General features: G+C 55.7%; 2 protein-coding genes across 4 annotated transcripts in view; one reads left to right on the top strand and one right to left on the bottom strand.

Annotated features, from left to right (window-relative positions):
- Positions 1-774, top strand: part of PIEZO1 (piezo type mechanosensitive ion channel component 1) — a 153464-nt gene extending 152690 nt beyond the window's left edge. For all 3 annotated transcript variants that reach the window (XM_038753615.1, XM_038753614.1, XM_038753613.1), the window contains one exon: positions 72-774. In XM_038753615.1, the coding sequence (XP_038609543.1) occupies positions 72-324 (253 nt within the window). In that variant the 3' untranslated portion in view covers positions 325-774. The remainder of the gene's footprint in view (positions 1-71) is intronic.
- A 169-nt stretch (positions 775-943) lies between these two features.
- CTU2 (cytosolic thiouridylase subunit 2) lies at positions 944-14499 on the bottom strand. The gene is made up of 15 exons (XM_038754733.1): positions 14130-14499; positions 11629-11703; positions 10842-10920; positions 10265-10324; positions 9585-9645; positions 7040-7149; positions 6388-6725; positions 6127-6262; positions 4572-4703; positions 4038-4129; positions 3712-3806; positions 2944-3082; positions 2610-2676; positions 2439-2497; positions 944-1150 (listed from the first exon to the last, which is right to left on the bottom strand). Exons 1-15 carry the CDS (start codon positions 14201-14203, stop codon positions 1075-1077), a joined length of 1593 nt encoding a protein of 530 aa, XP_038610661.1. The 5' UTR covers positions 14204-14499; the 3' UTR covers positions 944-1074.
- Positions 14500-16849: the final 2350 nt, after the last annotated feature.

Raw genomic sequence — 16849 nt, 5'->3', positions numbered from 1 at the left:
GGCGCCCTCCCGCCTCGCTCCCGCCTCCTCCTCCTCCCGGGTCCTGAGCGTCCCCTCGGCCTCCCCCGCAGGATCATGGGGCTCTACGTGTCCATCGTGCTGGTGATCGGCAAGTTTGTGCGGGGCTTCTTCAGCGAGATCTCCCACTCCATCATGTTCGAGGAGCTGCCCTGCGTGGACCGCATCCTCAAGCTGTGCCAGGACATCTTCCTGGTGCGGGAGACGGGCGAGCTGGAGCTGGAGGAGGAGCTGTACGCCAAGCTCATCTTCCTCTACCGCTCCCCGGAGACCATGATCAAGTGGACCCGCGAGAAGGAGGAGTAGGGGCCTCCCTCAACCACGGGTCCTCGCCACCTCCGCCACCGGGCCCCCCGGGGAGGAGCCTGTGCCGGACGGGGCCCCCGAACTGGACCGTGGCCCCCGGGTGCCCCGATCTCCCCTGCCCCGCGGCCGGCTAGGGACCCCTCCGCATGGGGAAGGCCGGGCTCTGCTACTGAAACCGGCCAGCCGCCGGATGCGGGGGGCCGGAGGCCTGGGGGCTTCCCACCCTTGGGGCTGCGTCTTTTCTACCCGGTTGAATTCAAACCCCGCCAAGCAATACGTCTGATCCAGGGGGGCCGGGCCCGACCTCCCTCCCCATCCCCAACCACTGTGGGCTTCCAGGGCCCGGGCCCCGACCCGGCCTTCCCCCGGACAGCGGCGGGGGGCCGGGCTGGTGGGCCTGTGCAGGCCTCCCCGGGAGTACTGTAGACTTTTCTAATTAAAACACCTTATTTATACAGATGGACGATTAAATACCGAGCAGTCACGGCCTTCCCCTGCCCCCGTTTCCCTCACTCTCCGCTCACCCCTAGGCCCGGAGTCACCGCCCCCTTCCCCCCCCCGCACCCTCCTCCTGCTAGCTGGGGCTGAGGTTCCTGCCCAAGGCAGTAAAGGGCAGAGGGAAGAGGCAAAGAAAATAATTTATTATGGAGCTATAAAAGGAGAAGTGGGGAGCGCCCAGGTGAGAGGTGAACTCTGCCAGGTGAGCCCAGGGAAGGCGTGGGAGGGAGGGATGGAAAAGCCGGAGGGATCTCACTCTGGCCGGGGCTCCGCTTCCTCTTCGCTGTCCTCAAGTAAGAACTCCTGGATCTCCTCCTTCATCCGCGCCCTGAGGGAAGAGCCACAATCAATCAATCGATCGTATTTATTGAGCGCTTACTGTGTGCAGAGCGCTTGGGAAGTCCAAGTTGGCAACATATAGAGACAGTCCCCACCCAACAGTGGGCTCACAGTCTAAAAGGGGGGCACAAGGGGTCCTCGAGCCGCCCACCGGTTCGGGTGACTCGATCGTCACCATCCCCTTGAGAGAGCGGCCCAAGGCCTCTGCCAGGTGGGGCAGGAAGGAAGGGGAAGGGTGAGCCGCTTTCGGGGGCTCAGAGGAGGGGGCACCCGGCCCCCTTTCACCCTCTCTGCCCGCGGGCCTGCTGAAGCTAGCCCAGAATGACCCTGAGGAATGGGGGCCGGGGGGCTACGCTTTAGGGTCAGGATGGGGTGGGGCAAGGCCTGGGCGGGAAGCCCATGTAGGCTTTGCTGATGGAACGGCAGGATCTGTAGCCATCACCTGAATTCAGCGATGCCCCGGGGCGGCTCCTTCGGGTGGGGGTCGGTGGCCAAGCGCCTTGCAGGTGGTCTAACACCCCGGACGCTTGTCACTCCCCTCCTCCCACTGACCCCTGAAAGTCGGGCTTCGGAGACCCCAGGCCCTTCAGGGAGGCAGCGTGGCTCAGAAGAAAGAGCCCGGGCTTTGGAGTCAGAGGTCACGGGTTCGAATCCCAGCCCCGCCACTTGTCAGCTGCGTGACTTTGGGCAAGTCACAATAATAATAACAATAATGGCATTTATTAAGCGCTTACTATGTGCGCTGGGGAAGATACAAGGTAATCAGGTTGTCCCACGGGGGGGCTCACAGTCTTGATCCCCATTTTCCAGATGAGGTCACTGAGGCCCAGAGAAGTGAAGTGACTTGCCCAGAGTCACACAGCTGACAATTGGCGGAACCAGAATTAGAACCCACGACCTCTGACTCCCAAGCCCGTGTTCTTTCCACTGAGCCATGCTGCTTCTCAACTTAACTTCTCTGGGCCTCAGCTACCTCATCCGGAAAATGGGGATGAAGACTGTGAGCCCCACATGGGACGGACCTGATCACCTTCTACCCTCCCCAGCGCTTCGCACATAGTAAGCGCTTAACAGATTAATTCATTCATTCAATCGTATTTATTGAGCGCTTACTGTGGGCAGAGCGCTGTACTGAGCGCTTGGGAAGGACAAGTTGGCAACATATAGAGACGGTCCCTACCCAACAGCGGGCTCACAGTCTAGAACAAATGCCATCATTATTATTATTATTTCCGAGAGCAATAATAATAATAATGACGCAGCCCGGCGCCAGTTACCTGTGACTCCTGGTCCGGGCCTCGGTCAGGATGTAAGGAGGGAAGGACTCCATCGAAGGCTGCAATGAGAGCGGCGTCCAGTGACTAGTGGGTACCCAGTGCCCCCCGGGCAGCTGCTGCCCAGATTTGGCTACGGGGCGGGAAGAGGAGGAGGTCTGGGCACGTACTCACCAGGTCCCTCATGTTCACGCGGCAGCCGTAGCAAAGAAGCTGGAGGAAGTTGGCCCTGGAGTCCATTCTGGAAGGGGAAGAGAAGTGGGTAGCCCAAAGGGCTTCTGAGCCCATACCCTGGAGAGCCCCAGGCACTTATTGAGCGCTTACTATGTGCTAAGCACTACAGAGCGGGTTTAGTCCCCATCCCACGTGGTGCTTGCATTCTGTCTTATCCCCCATTTTCGGATGAGGACACCGAGGCCCAAGGTCCCACGGCGGGAGGCCCATCCGGTGCCGTGCTCTTTCCGCCAGGCTTCGGGCGCGGCTCACGGTCCCCGCCCGGGCGACTTACCCCTGCCCAGGTGGTCGCGTGTTCCTGCAACAGCGGTCCCCGGCTCCTCTGGAGCAGCAGGACCGGCCCGGGGGCGGAGGCGGCGGCTTCTGGGACAGCTGCTCGGAGATCCGGGTGGCCCAGAAGGCGGTGGCTGTCCCTGCAATTGGAAAGGCTCGGGCTGTTGGGGGGCACTGCGGGCACAAGGTGGAGGGGGAACCCCCGCCCGCCAAAGCTGAGAAATTCAACCCCGACGAGACCGGGTCGAAAGAAGGGCCACTAGAAGGGCGAGACGGTTATGGAGATGGAGCAGCTTCTGCAGGTGTCCATTGGGCTGGACAACGCAAGGTCTCCGTTGCCTGGCGAGGGCAGGGCTGAGAGGGGACAGAGTCCCAGTTTAGGGGATCACAGTCTCAGGGGCTCCCTTCGAAGGCCTTGAAAACAACTTCTCTGCCTGGCAGGCGGTCGCCCTAGGAGACGCACCGCCCCAGGTGGAAACGCAGGCCGAGGCCATCGACGGATTCTGGGACGGATGCGAAGGAGGGGATAAACTCGGGGACGCGAAAGCTCCGCCCCGAGACCTTAGAGGGGAACATCAGGGCTCCCCAGGCACTTCCCCAGCTCTCCCAAAGGAGCGGGGTGGTATCTTTTGAGTCTCAGCTGCCTGACTCACGTTCCCCGGGACCCAGTGGGCCTCTCGCCTCCCCACTACCGGTTCCACCCGGCGAGAGCCGCCTCCCTGGTGGCCTGTGCAGAATCCCCCGGGCCGTGGAGGGGAGAAGGACAAACCGTCTCTGTCGACATCCATGTGGCACTGACAGAGGAGACAGCGGAGGGGTGGGCGCCGGCCGTCCGGGGGAGCCTGGATCAGCTTTTCACTCGTCCTGCCGGGACACGGGGGAGTGGCAAGGGCTGGCAGCTCAGCGCAGGACCTCGGCATCCTCGTTCGAGCCCCCTGGAAGCCTCACGCGCCACCATCCAGCGGGAGCTCAGGCCCGGGACTCAGGCCCGGGCCCTAGGTGGCCGAGGCCTTCCTCTTTCACATACGCTCGGACTGGGTTCCCGTGCGGATTCAGCCCGCAGCCCTCCCCCGGCACCAGCCGAGCCCTTCTGACCTGTACACGGTGCTGACTGTGGAAGGAAACTCCGCCTGGAGTTTGAGGACGAAGCTTTCCATCAGTCGGTGGATACTGGCCTTTTCGGGAGCCTGGGAGGGCAAGCGGAAAACGGGGATAGGGCTGGAGAGGGCCGGGGAACGGAGGCCTGAACGCTCAGAGGTGTCGGGAGGACTTGCCCACGACATGCCCGCCTGCCACCCCGGAGCTAAGGTCAGGACGCCCGTGTGCGAATCGGTACGGGTTGGCAGAAGGCTGAGGTCTGAGGTCCTCCCTGTCTCCGATTCCCCAGGGCGGGAGGGGGGAATCTTGAAGCTCCCTGAAAGGTTGGTATCGGGATGATCCAAAAAGACAAAACCCCAAAGCTCGTGGACTCCCAAGGATGACTGCTCTCCCTCTGCAATGGGATCCGATGAACAGTCGGTTCGGGCTCTGGTCCTTCTGAATGGACGGCTGCCGAGCAGGCCTTCTCCCAGCCCGACGGGGAGAGGCTAAGTTTGAGAATGAGAGAGAAACAGTGCGTGCGTGCCCCACCTTGGTATCTATGGCCACGGAGAAGACCGACGGGACGGCAAACATCCGGTTGTAGAAGGCGATCTCCTTCAGGGTGTGATCCCGCATGGGCCGGATCACCGTCACGTCTCCGTGCCGGGAGTCCGAGAAGCCCTAGGATAGGCAGGGGGGAGGAAGGGTGAGGTCAGACCCCGGGGGGACGTCTGGGGCAGAAGGGACAGGCAGCTTTGCTGGGGTGCGTGTGTGTGACGATGATGGTATTTGTAATGCGCTATGTGCCAAGCACTGTTCTAAGGGCTGGGGAAGATGCAAGGTGATCAGGCTGTCCCACATGGGGCTCACAGTCTTAATCCCCATTTTCCAGATGAGGCACAGAGAAGTGAAGTGACTTGCCCAAAGTCACACAGCTGACAAATGGCGGGACCGGGATTAGAACCCACAAACTCCCAAGCCCAGGCTCTTTCCACTAAGCCACGCTGCTTCCTAATCAGATAATGTGTGGAGGATATTAGATGCCAACTATACGCCAAGAAGGATGCTAAGCGCTGGAGAGACGCAGGATGATAATAATTGTGATATTTGTGAAGCGCTTCCTATGTGCCGGGCACTGTACTAAGCGCTGGGGTGGATACAAGCAAATCGGGTTGGACAAAGTCCCAGTCCCACATGGGGCTCACAGTCTTAATCCCCATTTTGCAGATGAGGTAACTGAGGCACAGAGAAGTGAAGTGACTTGCTCGAGGTCACACTGCAGACAAGTGGTGGAGCCAGGATTAGAACCCAAGTCCTCTTGACTCCCAAGTCTGTGCTCTATCCACTATCAATCAATCAATCAATCGTATTTATTGAGCGCTTACTGTGTGCAGAGCACTGTACTAAGCGCTTGGGAATTACAAGTTGGCAACATATAGAGACAGTCCCTACCCAACAGTGGGTTCACAGTCTAAAAGACACTAGACCAGGCTGCTTCCTAATCAGATAATGCTCTTTCCGTTAGGCAGCTTGTCTCCTTTGCCTCCCAAATTTAGGCTAATCCTCGTTTTCCCTGGAGGCATGTTAGGGAGGCATTCCGCCCACATGGCCCGTTCTGGAGGGCGGCTGCTCCTTCTCCCTGGGCTCTCCCTGGCATTGGCAGGGAAGGGGCCCGGCCACGAGTTCATTCATTCAATCGTATTTATCGAGCGCTTCCTGTGTGCAGAGCACTGTACTAAGCGCTTGGCAAGTACAAGTCGGCAACATATAGAGACGGTCCCTACCCGACAGCGGGCTCACAGGCTAGAAGTCGGTGTTCGGGAGCTTTTCCCGGCTGTTGGCACGCAAACTGTCGGGGGCTCTTGCAGATAAAGAGTACGGACCCCAAAGCCACGCCATCCCAAAGGACACCGTGGTCCCCGCTGCCGAGAGCCTCTCGCACGGGGAGAGAGGGAGGGATTTGGGCTGCGCGAGGTTTAAGGACAAGGAGCGGGACCAGTTGCGGGAAGAATCTGCTGGCTGGTGAAGGCAGTCCGACCGCCCCCGCCGTGCCGACCGGCTCTCCTGCCCATGAAGGGTTCCCTTCCTCTCCGCCGGCCCTTACCGTGTCCAGGGCAAGGAAAGCGCCTCTCCCCAGGGCCAAGTTGGTCATGAGCTTGATAGCCAGGCGAGTGCAGCTGTCCCCCACCATCACCTTTGAGTAGCCTTTCTCCCGGGCCAAGTGAAGGATGAGGTGCGTCCTGCAGAGGAACCGGCGTGACCCCAGAGGTCCGGGCTCGGGGAAAGGGGAGCTCCGGCCACCGTCCTGAGGGAGGTTTCCACCGGGTCTCTCGGTAGGCGACGGCAGGGAGCCCGACAGACTCACCGGAGGGTCTGCAGAAGCTCCTCCTTGGCCGTCAGCGTCTTGGCTGAGCCGAAGAGCTGGGTGAGAGCGGCAGTGTGGGCCGCGGCCGGCGGCTGGCCCCCCGTGACGGGGCTCAGCCCGTTCTTCTCCTCCAGACGCGCCGGCTCCCGCGTGCCGACCTGCCGCAATTCCGGCAGGACTTCGGGTTCTCCACCCGAGAAGTAGTCGTCTTCCGCTTCTCCTCCGTGGAGTCTCCGCTGCTGTCGGATGAAGCCGTCTACGGCTTCCTTGTAGTTATGCCCAGACCCTGGAGGGTCCTTGGATGGGCACCGCAGGACAGACGTGGGCAGGTTAAATACCTGAGGGGGCACAGAGATAGAGGCTGTGGCGATCAGGAGACACGAATGACCGGACTGCCCCCCAACCAACAACCCCGGGAAAAAGGGGAAAGGTTATCTTCCTCCCCGCACAGTTGGGGACACGGAGGCACAAGGGAGAGCCGCTCGCCCAGAGACCCAGGAGTCACCGGCAGAGCTGGGAGTCGGAAATGATCCGTTTTCTCACCCAAGTTCCTAGGCCAGGGACCACCCACCCCCAGCGGTTTTCAGCCCCTTCCCGGACGAGGCAGACCCACCGCCTCCGCGGGAAGCAGTGACCGTGCCGCTCTTCCTACCTCTTCTAACGGGACCACGTGGTAGGGAAAGCCAGTTGTCTGCAGGACGGACTCCACCTGGGCCAGGGTCTTCGCTCGGTCCTCTGGGCTCTGCCCGCAGACTGCGCCTTCTGAAAAACCACAGGGAAGAGTCTCGGGCCGGGGTCGTGAAAGAAGCCTCCGCCCGTCGACCTTCTCCCTGTCCCGGTGACCGCCCACACGAGCCCGGCTGAACACGTCAGAAGCCCCGACCACCGGCCGAGGGACGGCCAGAGCCCCAAAATATCGGTGCGGGGGGAAGCACCGTCGAGCATTTGCAGGGTGAGTAGAGTTTACCCCACAAGGCTCACCTAAAACTAACCTACTTGACCCCGTCCTACACTTAGGAGGGAAAGGAGAACAGTTTCCACCATCTTCAACTACCATGGACGATTCCCAAATCCACCTCTCCATCCTTGACCTCTCTCCTCTGCTGTCTTTCATTTCCTCTTGCATTACAGACATCTCAAATTTGCCACGTCTAAAAACAGAATTCCTACCTTCCCACCCGAACTCTGCCCTCTCCATCTTTCTGATCACCGTAGACAACACCACTATCCTCCATGCCTCAAAACAGTAGCAATAGTAATAGTATTTGTTCAGGATTTACTACGTGCCAGGCAAAGTTCTGAGCACTGGGGTAGATAATAATAATACTAATAATGGCATTTATTAAGCGCTTACTATGTGCAAAGCACTGTTCTAAGCGCTGGGGAGGTTACAAGGTGATCAGGTGGTCCCATGGGGGCCTCACAGACTTCAATCCCATTTTAAAGATGAGGGAACTGAGGCCCAGAGAAGTGAAGTGACTTGCCCAAAGTCACACAGCTGACAAGTGGCGGAGCCGGGATTTGAACCCACGGCCTCTGACTCCAAAGCCCGGGCTCTTTCCACTGAGCCACGCTGCTTCCCCGATACAAGATAATCAGGTTGGACAAGCCCGTAACCTCGGTACTGTCCTTGATTCAGTTCTCATTCAACCCACATGATCAATCTGCCACCAAATCCTGTCAGTTCTACCTTCACATCGCTAAAATCTGCCCTTTCTTCTCCGTCCAACTGCTCCTAAGCTGATCCAAGAGCTTTTCATATCCCACCTCGAGCACTGCATCAGCCTCCTCGCTCCCTGTCGCTCCCCACTCCAGCCCATACTTCACTCTGCTGCCCACATCACTTTTCTTCCAAAAAAGCCAAAAACGTTCAGTCCAAGTCTACCCACTCGGGAAAAACCTCCAATGGTTGCCCATCCATCTCGGCATCAAACAGAAATTCTAAATTTAAATTCAGATTTAAAGCAGTCGGCTCACCTCCTCCTATCCTAACTTCTGATCTGCTACAACACAGACGGCAAGCGTCACTCCTCCGAAGTCACCCATCTCACTGCTGACCGCTTGCCCACATCCTCCCTGTGGGCCCCTGGCCTAGCTGAAAAAGCACATAACTGGGAGTCAAAGGACGTGGGTTCTAATTCTGCCTCTGCCACATGTCTGCTGGCCTGGGTCAAGTCACTTAAACTTCTCTGTGCCTCAGTTACCTCACCTGTAAAATGCATTCGATGGTACTTAGAGCGCTGTGCGCAGGGCACTGTACTAAGCGCTCGATGAGGATTAAGACTGTGACCCCCATGTGGGACAGGGGCTGTGTCCGAACTGATTACCTTGTATCTACCCCAGTGCTTAGAAAAGTGCGTGGTGCGTAGTAATCAATCAATCAATCGTATTTATTGAGCGCTTGCTGTGTGCAGAGCACTGTACTAAGTGCTTGGGAAGTCCAAGTTGGCAACATATAGAGACAGTCCCTATCCAACAGTGGGCTCACAGTCTAAAAGGGGGAGACAGAGAACAAAACCAAACATACTAACAAAATAAAATAGAATAGATATGTACAAGTAAAATAGAGTAATAAATATGTACAAACATATATAGAGGTGCTGTGGGGAAGCGTTAAACAGATACCACAATTATTAATCCGATTATTAGTACATCCACACAGACCCCCACTCTTCCTACTTCCAAAGCCTTTTTAAAATCACATCCTCGACCAAGAGGTGCTACCCAATTAAGCCTTCATCTTCTCTCCCCCCTCCCTCTCCCTTCGGTGTCACTTACGCACTTTGAACTTTACCCTTAATTGATTTTAATGTCCGTCTCCCCCCTCTAGACTGTAAACTCCTGGTGGACAGGGAACATGTCTACCGACTCTGTTGTAGCCTACTCTCCCAAGGGCTTAGGACAGTGCTCTGCCATTGATTGACTGACCGATTACACAGAGGTTTCACTTGGTGGCCAGAAAGAGGCCACCACCAAGCCTTAGCGGTCACTGCTGCTTCTAAGGGCCTGGGAGGGTGGTAGGATCCAACCGACCCAGCCGGAATGCCGGGATTTGGGGAGGGGCTGGAGGCCGAAGACCACTTTTTGTATGGGACAGTGACGACTGCACTCTAACAACCACGCGCTGTTGCCGGCACAAACTGGGCCACAGGCTGGTCTCATTCAGGGGAAGTAGATCAGAGGTGGACGAACTCTACCGTCGACGTAGACGATCCCAGGCACGAACCTCAGCCTCTTAGTGGACTCTCGGCTCAAACCCTAGAATTGAAACGACGTTGGAGGCGTGAGATCCCAAGAGCTGAGAGAAATGCCCCCTCCTCTGTCAGAAGGCCATTTCCCTGTCGGCGGAGATCAGAAAGCCTGTCCTCGACCTGCTTGGGACACCGTCTCTGTCTCCTCCTCATCCAACTATGAGGTCCCCTCGGAAAGGATCCTCATTTAGCCTCAGAGGGAGGAAACAGCTACAGACCCAATATCAAAAAAAGGCGCTATCAAAATGCGGCACCGTACCGGGGGACCAGAGTCACAGAACCGAAACCTGATAGCCGGGAGCACCGTTACCATCCCATTTTGTGATACATGGAGTTCGCCTAGGATGCCAGGGCCCCATTCCCCTTGGACCCCGTGCTGAGGCAAATTCCCGGCAGAGTGGGCACTTCTGGGCCAGCACGCATTCGTGGGCACGGCACGCGGCAGGCACACGGGCAGTTCTTTCAACACCGCATCGTGTTCTCTCCAGAGAGACGTGTGGCCGGAAAAACGTTCCCTGATTTGCTAAAGGCGGCGTATTCCAGATGGTAGCAAAAAAAAGGTGCGGGGGGCGCAGGGGGGAAGAACCGATAATCGTAACTCCCCAGCTACGCTCAAATGTGCCTACCTCTTGGACTTGACTGACCATTGAGCTTGAAGACGGACCACCAGACCACGCAAGGAGGACCTGAATGGGAGAGGCACAAAATTCAATTATGAAATTTTTCCTACCTCCAAACAACCAGTACAAAAAACAACCACCACCCCCGGTCAACTCTCCAACCCATCGGCTGACACGAGAGTGAGAAAATCGAGGATTGGAGGGGCGTTCTCTTCCCTCACACGGCCTAGATGGCCATGGAGGGGTCTAGTTTTAGTTGAGGGAGGTCCTCACCATAAAAACCCTCCACGTTCTCCAAAAAAGGAAAAAATGAATGTATCACCTGCCCATGCAGGCACACTTGCTGTCTTGCAACTTTCCAATTCCATACGCTCAGGGGCCCGTCCTGGGCCAGGGGAGATCTCACCCTGAATTGAGGACATTGCCCACTCCCTGCCCAACTGCCCTCCCCATCACCCACTCCCTCCAACCCCCACCACACAAACACACACACACACAGACACAAACACACATCCCTCAGTCTACCCCTGTGCCCTTGCACAGACCCTACCCCCACTCCCCGGCGCACAAATATCCGACATACCTTCTCTCCCGGGAAGATGAGTCGGTTCTTTCCAAGCATGGCTCGAAACTTGTGAACGTAATACGCTTTGAAACAGTCCCTATAAAATACACACAAGACTAAAAACGGCAGCTCCGCCCTTTGTTGCTAATACCCAGCACGCTGGAACAAACCAAAACGAATCCCTCTTCCCCTCGGTTTTATTCCGGAGTATTTAGGATGGGAAAGCAGCGTGGCCCCGGGAGTTAGAGGACCTGGGTTCTACTCCCAGCTACACCGACTGTCTGCCGTGAGACCCTGGACAAAACATTTGACTTCTCCGTCACCTCACCTGTAAAATGGGGATTAAGACTGAGCTCCATGTGGAACACGGACTCTGTCCAATCTGATTATCTTTCACCTATCGCAGTGTTTAGTACAATACCTGGCACGTAATAAGCACTTAATAAATAATTACTAAATAATAATTTACAAGTAATAAACACAAATATTATTATTATTATCACCCCTGGGGCAGCCACCCACCTCAACCCATCCAACACCCTAACCCTAACCCAACCACGACTGCCAGCTGGCACTCCCCTCTTTCTCCCCGTCCCAACCCCTTTCCCAGTCTTTCGGGGAACTTCAACAGCTCATATCCCATCAGGGATATCTGTGAGGGAGAAGACGGGTGGGACCCCCGGACGTGGAGAGGGGACGGAGGTCCCACGCGGACCGAACCCTTCCGCGTCGATTTGGTTTTCGGAAAAAGAAATCTCAGACTAGGAGTGGCCGTAGAAGTGGGCGTCCGGGGCACAACACTTACTTGCAGAAAGCATCTCCAGCTCGAATGATCAAGACCGGCAAGCCCTCCTTGCACTTCATACACTTCTGTTCACCGCTTGAAGAAAAGGTAAAGGCCGTTTCCGAGGTGCTCTGGCTTTTCTGTCCGTTTTTTTTAGTTACGGTATTTATTAAGCACTTCCTAGGTGTCAAGCGATGTGACTGTGAGCCCCCGGAAGGACAGGGACTGGTCTCATTCCCACCTCTGTATTATTTCCCTGTGCTTTAATAAATCCTAGAATACTACTGGGCTAGGGGATGGGGTAGCTATATGATAATCATGTCCTATCAGAACATAGCCTCTGTCCCATCCAAGAGGGAGGCAGGAGAGGTTTCTTCTCTCCTTTTTACAGATGAGAAAACCGAAGATTGTGCTTTTTGTCTAAGAACCCACAGCAATCCAGTGGCAAAGCTAGGATCAGAACCCAGGTCTTCTGTAAAAAACGCAGGCCAGCGTTTTTCAAGCCACTACAGATCCCACAATCAATCTTTTCAGCTACTCGGAGTCTTTCCAGAACCTACTGGATGTTTAAGCGATCTTTCAGCTCCTCATGGCGCTTTCTCCTTTCAAGAGTCAACCCAGGGATAAAGTTTTATTCCCCGTAAACAGCCGCAGTAACGACACGTCTGGGGGGGAAAAGTGTTAAAACCGGCCCCCCTTTCTAGACAACCAAGTAGTACGGTCTATAAATTAACCACTTGGAACTGAAAAACAACAAGGGCCTGTGTCCAACCTAATTAACCTGTACGACAATAAACAACAGACACATTCTCTGCATAGAAAGTGCTCAATAAGTACCACTGCTTGAGAGATTTAATTGTGGACGAGACGGGCCGTCAACAGGAGTAAGTGGGGTGGCGGGGGCTCCGAGGGGTAGATGGTACAGGGGTAGACTTAGAATAGGGCTCGAGGCACAGCAAAGCACTTAATAGACACCACTGATAATCGATAAAATAAAAAGATGAGGCTTAAATCCGGGTGAAAATTTGAAACCCTCACTCCCAAAGCAAACGGTTTAACGGGCTGCAGACTAGACCGCAGGGAATGTGTCGACTGATTCTGTTGTGCTATACTCTCCCAAGTTTGTTGGTTCGTTTATTGAATCATATTTATTCAGCTCGTACTGCGGGCAGAGCACTGTACTAAGCGCTTGGGAGAGTACGACAATGAACAGACGCATTCTCTGCTCAGAAAGCGCTCAATAAGTACCACTAATTGAGAGATTTGATTGGGGACTAGACGGGCCGTCAACGGGAGTAAGTGGGGTGGCGGCGGCTCCGAGGGGTAGATGGGACGCCCCCCAGACCCCTGTCTTGGGCGCCTGAACCTTCCCGAGGAGGATTTGAAAGCACAGCCGTGGTCCTTCGTCAATCTCCACCTCTTCCCTGCTCCTGGACTCGTAGGTAGGCATTTAGACTGTCTTTTAAACACTGTCTTTTAAAAGGTAGTCTTTTAGACTGTGAGCCCACTGTTGGGTAGGGACTGTCTCTATATGTTGCCAATTTGTACCTCCCAAGCGCTTAGTCCAGTGCTCTGCACATAGTAAGCGCTCAATAAATACGATTGATGATGATGATGATTCGAATCCTTGGAAGCCCAGGACCCGGGCGAGTTCCATCCTTGGGGATGCTGCCCAGATTCCTGGCGTTGTGGGAATTTGTTGCCGTCCTTTTTTTTCTTTTAATGGCATTCGTTAAGCGCTTACTATGTGTCGAACGCCGGTCTAAGCGCTGGGGTACGTACAGGTTAATTTGGTCGGACGCAGTCCCTGTCCTGCGTGGGGCTCACAGTCTAAGCAGGAGGGAGAACAGGTATTTTAATCCCCCTTTTAGACTGTGAGCCCACTGTTGGGTAGGGACTGTCTCTATATGTTGCCAACTTGGACTTCCCAAGCGCTTAGTACAGTGCTCTGCACACAGTAAGCGCTCAATAAATACGACAATGAATGAATGAAAGGAGCGGGCTCAGGACTGCGCTAAGAGGCTCCCAAGCGCTTAGTACAGTGCTCTGCACACAGTAAGCGCTCAGTAAATCAATCAATCGTATTTCTTGAGCGCTCACTGTGTGCAGAGCACTGTACTAAGCGCTTGGGAAGTACAAATGGGCAACATACAGAGACAGTCCCTACCCAACAGTGGGCTCACACTCTAAAAGTAAATACGACTGAATGAGCCCGTTGTTGGGTAGGGACCGTCTCTAGATGTTGCCAACTTGTACTGCCTAAGCGCTTAGTACAGTGCTCCGCACACAGTAAGCGCTCAATAAATACGATTGATTGATTGATTCTCTGTCTCCCCCTTCTAGACTGTGAGCCCACTGTTGGGTAGGGACCGTCTCTGTATGTTGCCAACTTGGACTTCCCAAGCGCTTAGCACAGTGCTCTGCACACAGTGAGCGCTCAATAAATACGACTGACTGAATGTTGCGGAGCAGGGCGCTGCGATAGGCGCCGCGCCCCGTGCGGGCTGGGGGAGACGCCTTACCGGAGGCGGGGCTCGTGCCCGCGCGGCGCGTGCCCGGGGGGCTCGGGCCCGTAGTCCTCGCCCGCCTGGCACATGGTGACGTCACGGAAGAGGGCGCGCAGGCGCGCGGGGGGACGAGGATGACGTCACGGAAGAGGGCGCGCACGCGCTCCGTGGATGTCGTCGCACGAGTGGCGCGCGGCCGACGTGATGACGTCACGGAAGCGGGCGCCTAGGGTGACGTCACGGAAGAGGGCGCGCAGGCGCGCGGGGGGGGGCGAGGATGACGTCACGGAAGGGGGCGCGCCGCGGAGGCCGTCGCCTGAGGGGGCGCGCGGCCGGCGTGATGACGTCACGGAAGCGGACGCCTAGGGTGACGTCACGGAAGAGGGCGCGCACGCGCGCCGTGGATGTCGTCGCACGAAGGGGCCCCCGGCCGACGTGATGACGTCACGGAAGCGGGCGCCTAGGGTGACGTCACGGAAGAGGGCGCGCACGCGCGCCGTGGAAGTCGCCGCCTAAGGGGGCGCGCGGGCGCCGCGGGTGACGTCACGGCAGGGGGCGCGCCGGCGCGCCGTGGATGTCCTCCGGACAGGGGGCGCGCGGGCCCGCTGTGGATGTCGTCACATGACGGGGTGCGCGGGCGACGCGGATGACGTCAGGGACGGGGGGGCGCCTTGGGTGACGTCACGGAAGAGGGCGCGCAGGCCCCTGACTCCATTCATTCATCCATTCGATCGTATTTATTGAGCGCTTACTGTGTGCAGAGCGCTGGGCTCTCCATCCCCCCCATCTTACCTCCTTCCCTTCCCCACAGCACCTGTATACATGTATATATGTTTGTACAGATTTATTACTCTATTTATTTGTCTTGTACATACCTATTCTATTTATTTTATTTTGTTAGTGTGTTTGGTTTTGTTCTCTGTCTCATCATCATCATCAATCGTATTTATTGAGCGCTTACTATGTGCAGAGCACTGTACTAAGCGCTTGGGAAGTCCAAATTGGCAACATATAGAGACAGTCCCTACCCAGCAGTGGGCTCACAGTCTAAAAGGGGGAGACAGAGAACAAAACCAAACATACCAACAAAATAAAATAAATAGGATAGATATGTACAAGTAAAATAAATAGAGTAATAAATATGTACAACCATATATACATATATACAGGTGATATACATATATACAGTGCTCTGCACACAGTAAGCGCTCAATAAATGCGATTGATTGATTGGACTAAGCGCTTGGGAAGTCCAATTTGGCAGCATCTAGAGACAGTCCCTGCCCAACAGCGGGCTCACAGTCTAGAAGGGGGGAGACAGACAACAAAATATCAACAGAATAAAATTGTATTTATCGAGTGCTTACTGTGCGCAGAACACTGTGCTAATTGCTTGGGAAGTACAAGTTGTTATTTGAGAGATGAGGGAACTGAGGCCTGGAGAAGTGAAGCGACTTGCCTAAAGTCACCCAGCTGACAAGTGGCGGAGCCAGGATTTGAACCCACGACCTCTGACTCCAAAGCCCGGGCTCTTTGCACTGAGCCACGCCGCTTCTAACCTCCCCAGCGCTTAGAAAGGTGCTTTGCACCTAGTAAGCGCTTATCAAATGCCATCATTATTTTATTTTGTTAGTATATTTGGTTTCGTTCTCTGTCTCCCCCTTTTAGACTGTGAGCCCACTGTTGGGTAGGGACCGTCTCTATGTGTTGCCAACTTGGACTTCCCAAGCGCTTAGTACAGTGCTCTGCACACAGTAAGCGCTCAATAAATACGATTGAGGATGATGATGATGAGGGAACTGAGGCTCAGAGAAGCTAAGTGCCATACCCCGAGCCACACAGCAGGCAAGGGGCGGAGCAGTGAATGACGGGCGAGAACCACGGCTTCGCGGGTGGGGGACGTTTAAGGGTACGGGGTCGTGGATGGATTAATAATAATAATAATAATAATAATAATAATAATAATGTTATTTATTGAGCGCTTACTATGTGCAAAGCACTGTTCTAAGCGCTGGGGAGGTTCCAAGGTGATCAGGTTGTCCCACAGGGGACTCACAGTCTTAATCCCCATTTTACAGATGAGGGAACTGAGGCACAGAGAAGTTAAGTGGCTTGTAGTAATAATAATAATAATAATGGCATTTGTTAAGCGCTTACTATGTGCAAAGCACTGTTCTAAGCGCTGGGGGAGACAGACAACAAAAGATACTAAGAAAATAAAATAAATAGAATAGATATGTACAAGTAAAATAAATAAGTGAATAGAGCAATAAATACAAGGCGGATGACGTTGGGGGGATGCGCCGTCGCGGACGGATAGTGTGGGTGGGGGGGGTCCGTTGGCGCGGACGGATGACGTTGGGCGGGGCGGGTCCGGAGTCGCGGATGGAAGACGTCAGAGGGGTCAGCCGTCGGGAGGCGGTCAGGCGTCGCGCGTGCGTGACGTCAAGGGGTCCGCCGTCGCGGAGGGATGACGTATCAGGGTCCGGCGTTGCGCGGGCGGGACGTTAAGGGGTCCGGCGTCGAGCGTCCGTGACGTTACGGGTCCGCCGTCGCGGATGGATGATGTGTAAGGGTCCGGCGTCGCGCGTGGGTGACGTTAGGGTTCCGGCCTCGCGCGTCCGTCCGCCGTCGCGGATTGATGGCGTCTAAGGGTCCGGCGGCGTCGCACGTGCGTCACGTTAAGGGGTCCGCCGTGGGTGACGTCGGAGGGGTCCGGCGTCGCGTGTGTGCGA

Source organism: Tachyglossus aculeatus, chromosome 11 (genome assembly GCF_015852505.1).
Source record: "Tachyglossus aculeatus isolate mTacAcu1 chromosome 11, mTacAcu1.pri, whole genome shotgun sequence".
Classification (NCBI taxonomy): domain Eukaryota; kingdom Metazoa; phylum Chordata; class Mammalia; order Monotremata; family Tachyglossidae; genus Tachyglossus; species Tachyglossus aculeatus.
This window is presented reverse-complemented; position numbering and strand designations above follow the sequence as displayed.

Excerpts from the sequence above, each read along its gene's own strand:
- CTU2 (XM_038754733.1), bottom strand. The coding sequence starts at position 14,203 with ATGTGCCAGGCGGGCGAGGACTACGGGCCCGAGCCCCCCGGGCACGCG. Across the intron at positions 6,263-6,387 it reads GAGCTTCTGCAGACCCTCCG|GACGCACCTCATCCTTCACT; the intron begins GTGAGTCTGTCG and ends GTTCCTCTGCAG. Across the intron at positions 4,130-4,571 it reads CCGTGGCCATAGATACCAAG|GCTCCCGAAAAGGCCAGTAT; the intron begins GTGGGGCACGCA and ends TTGCCCTCCCAG.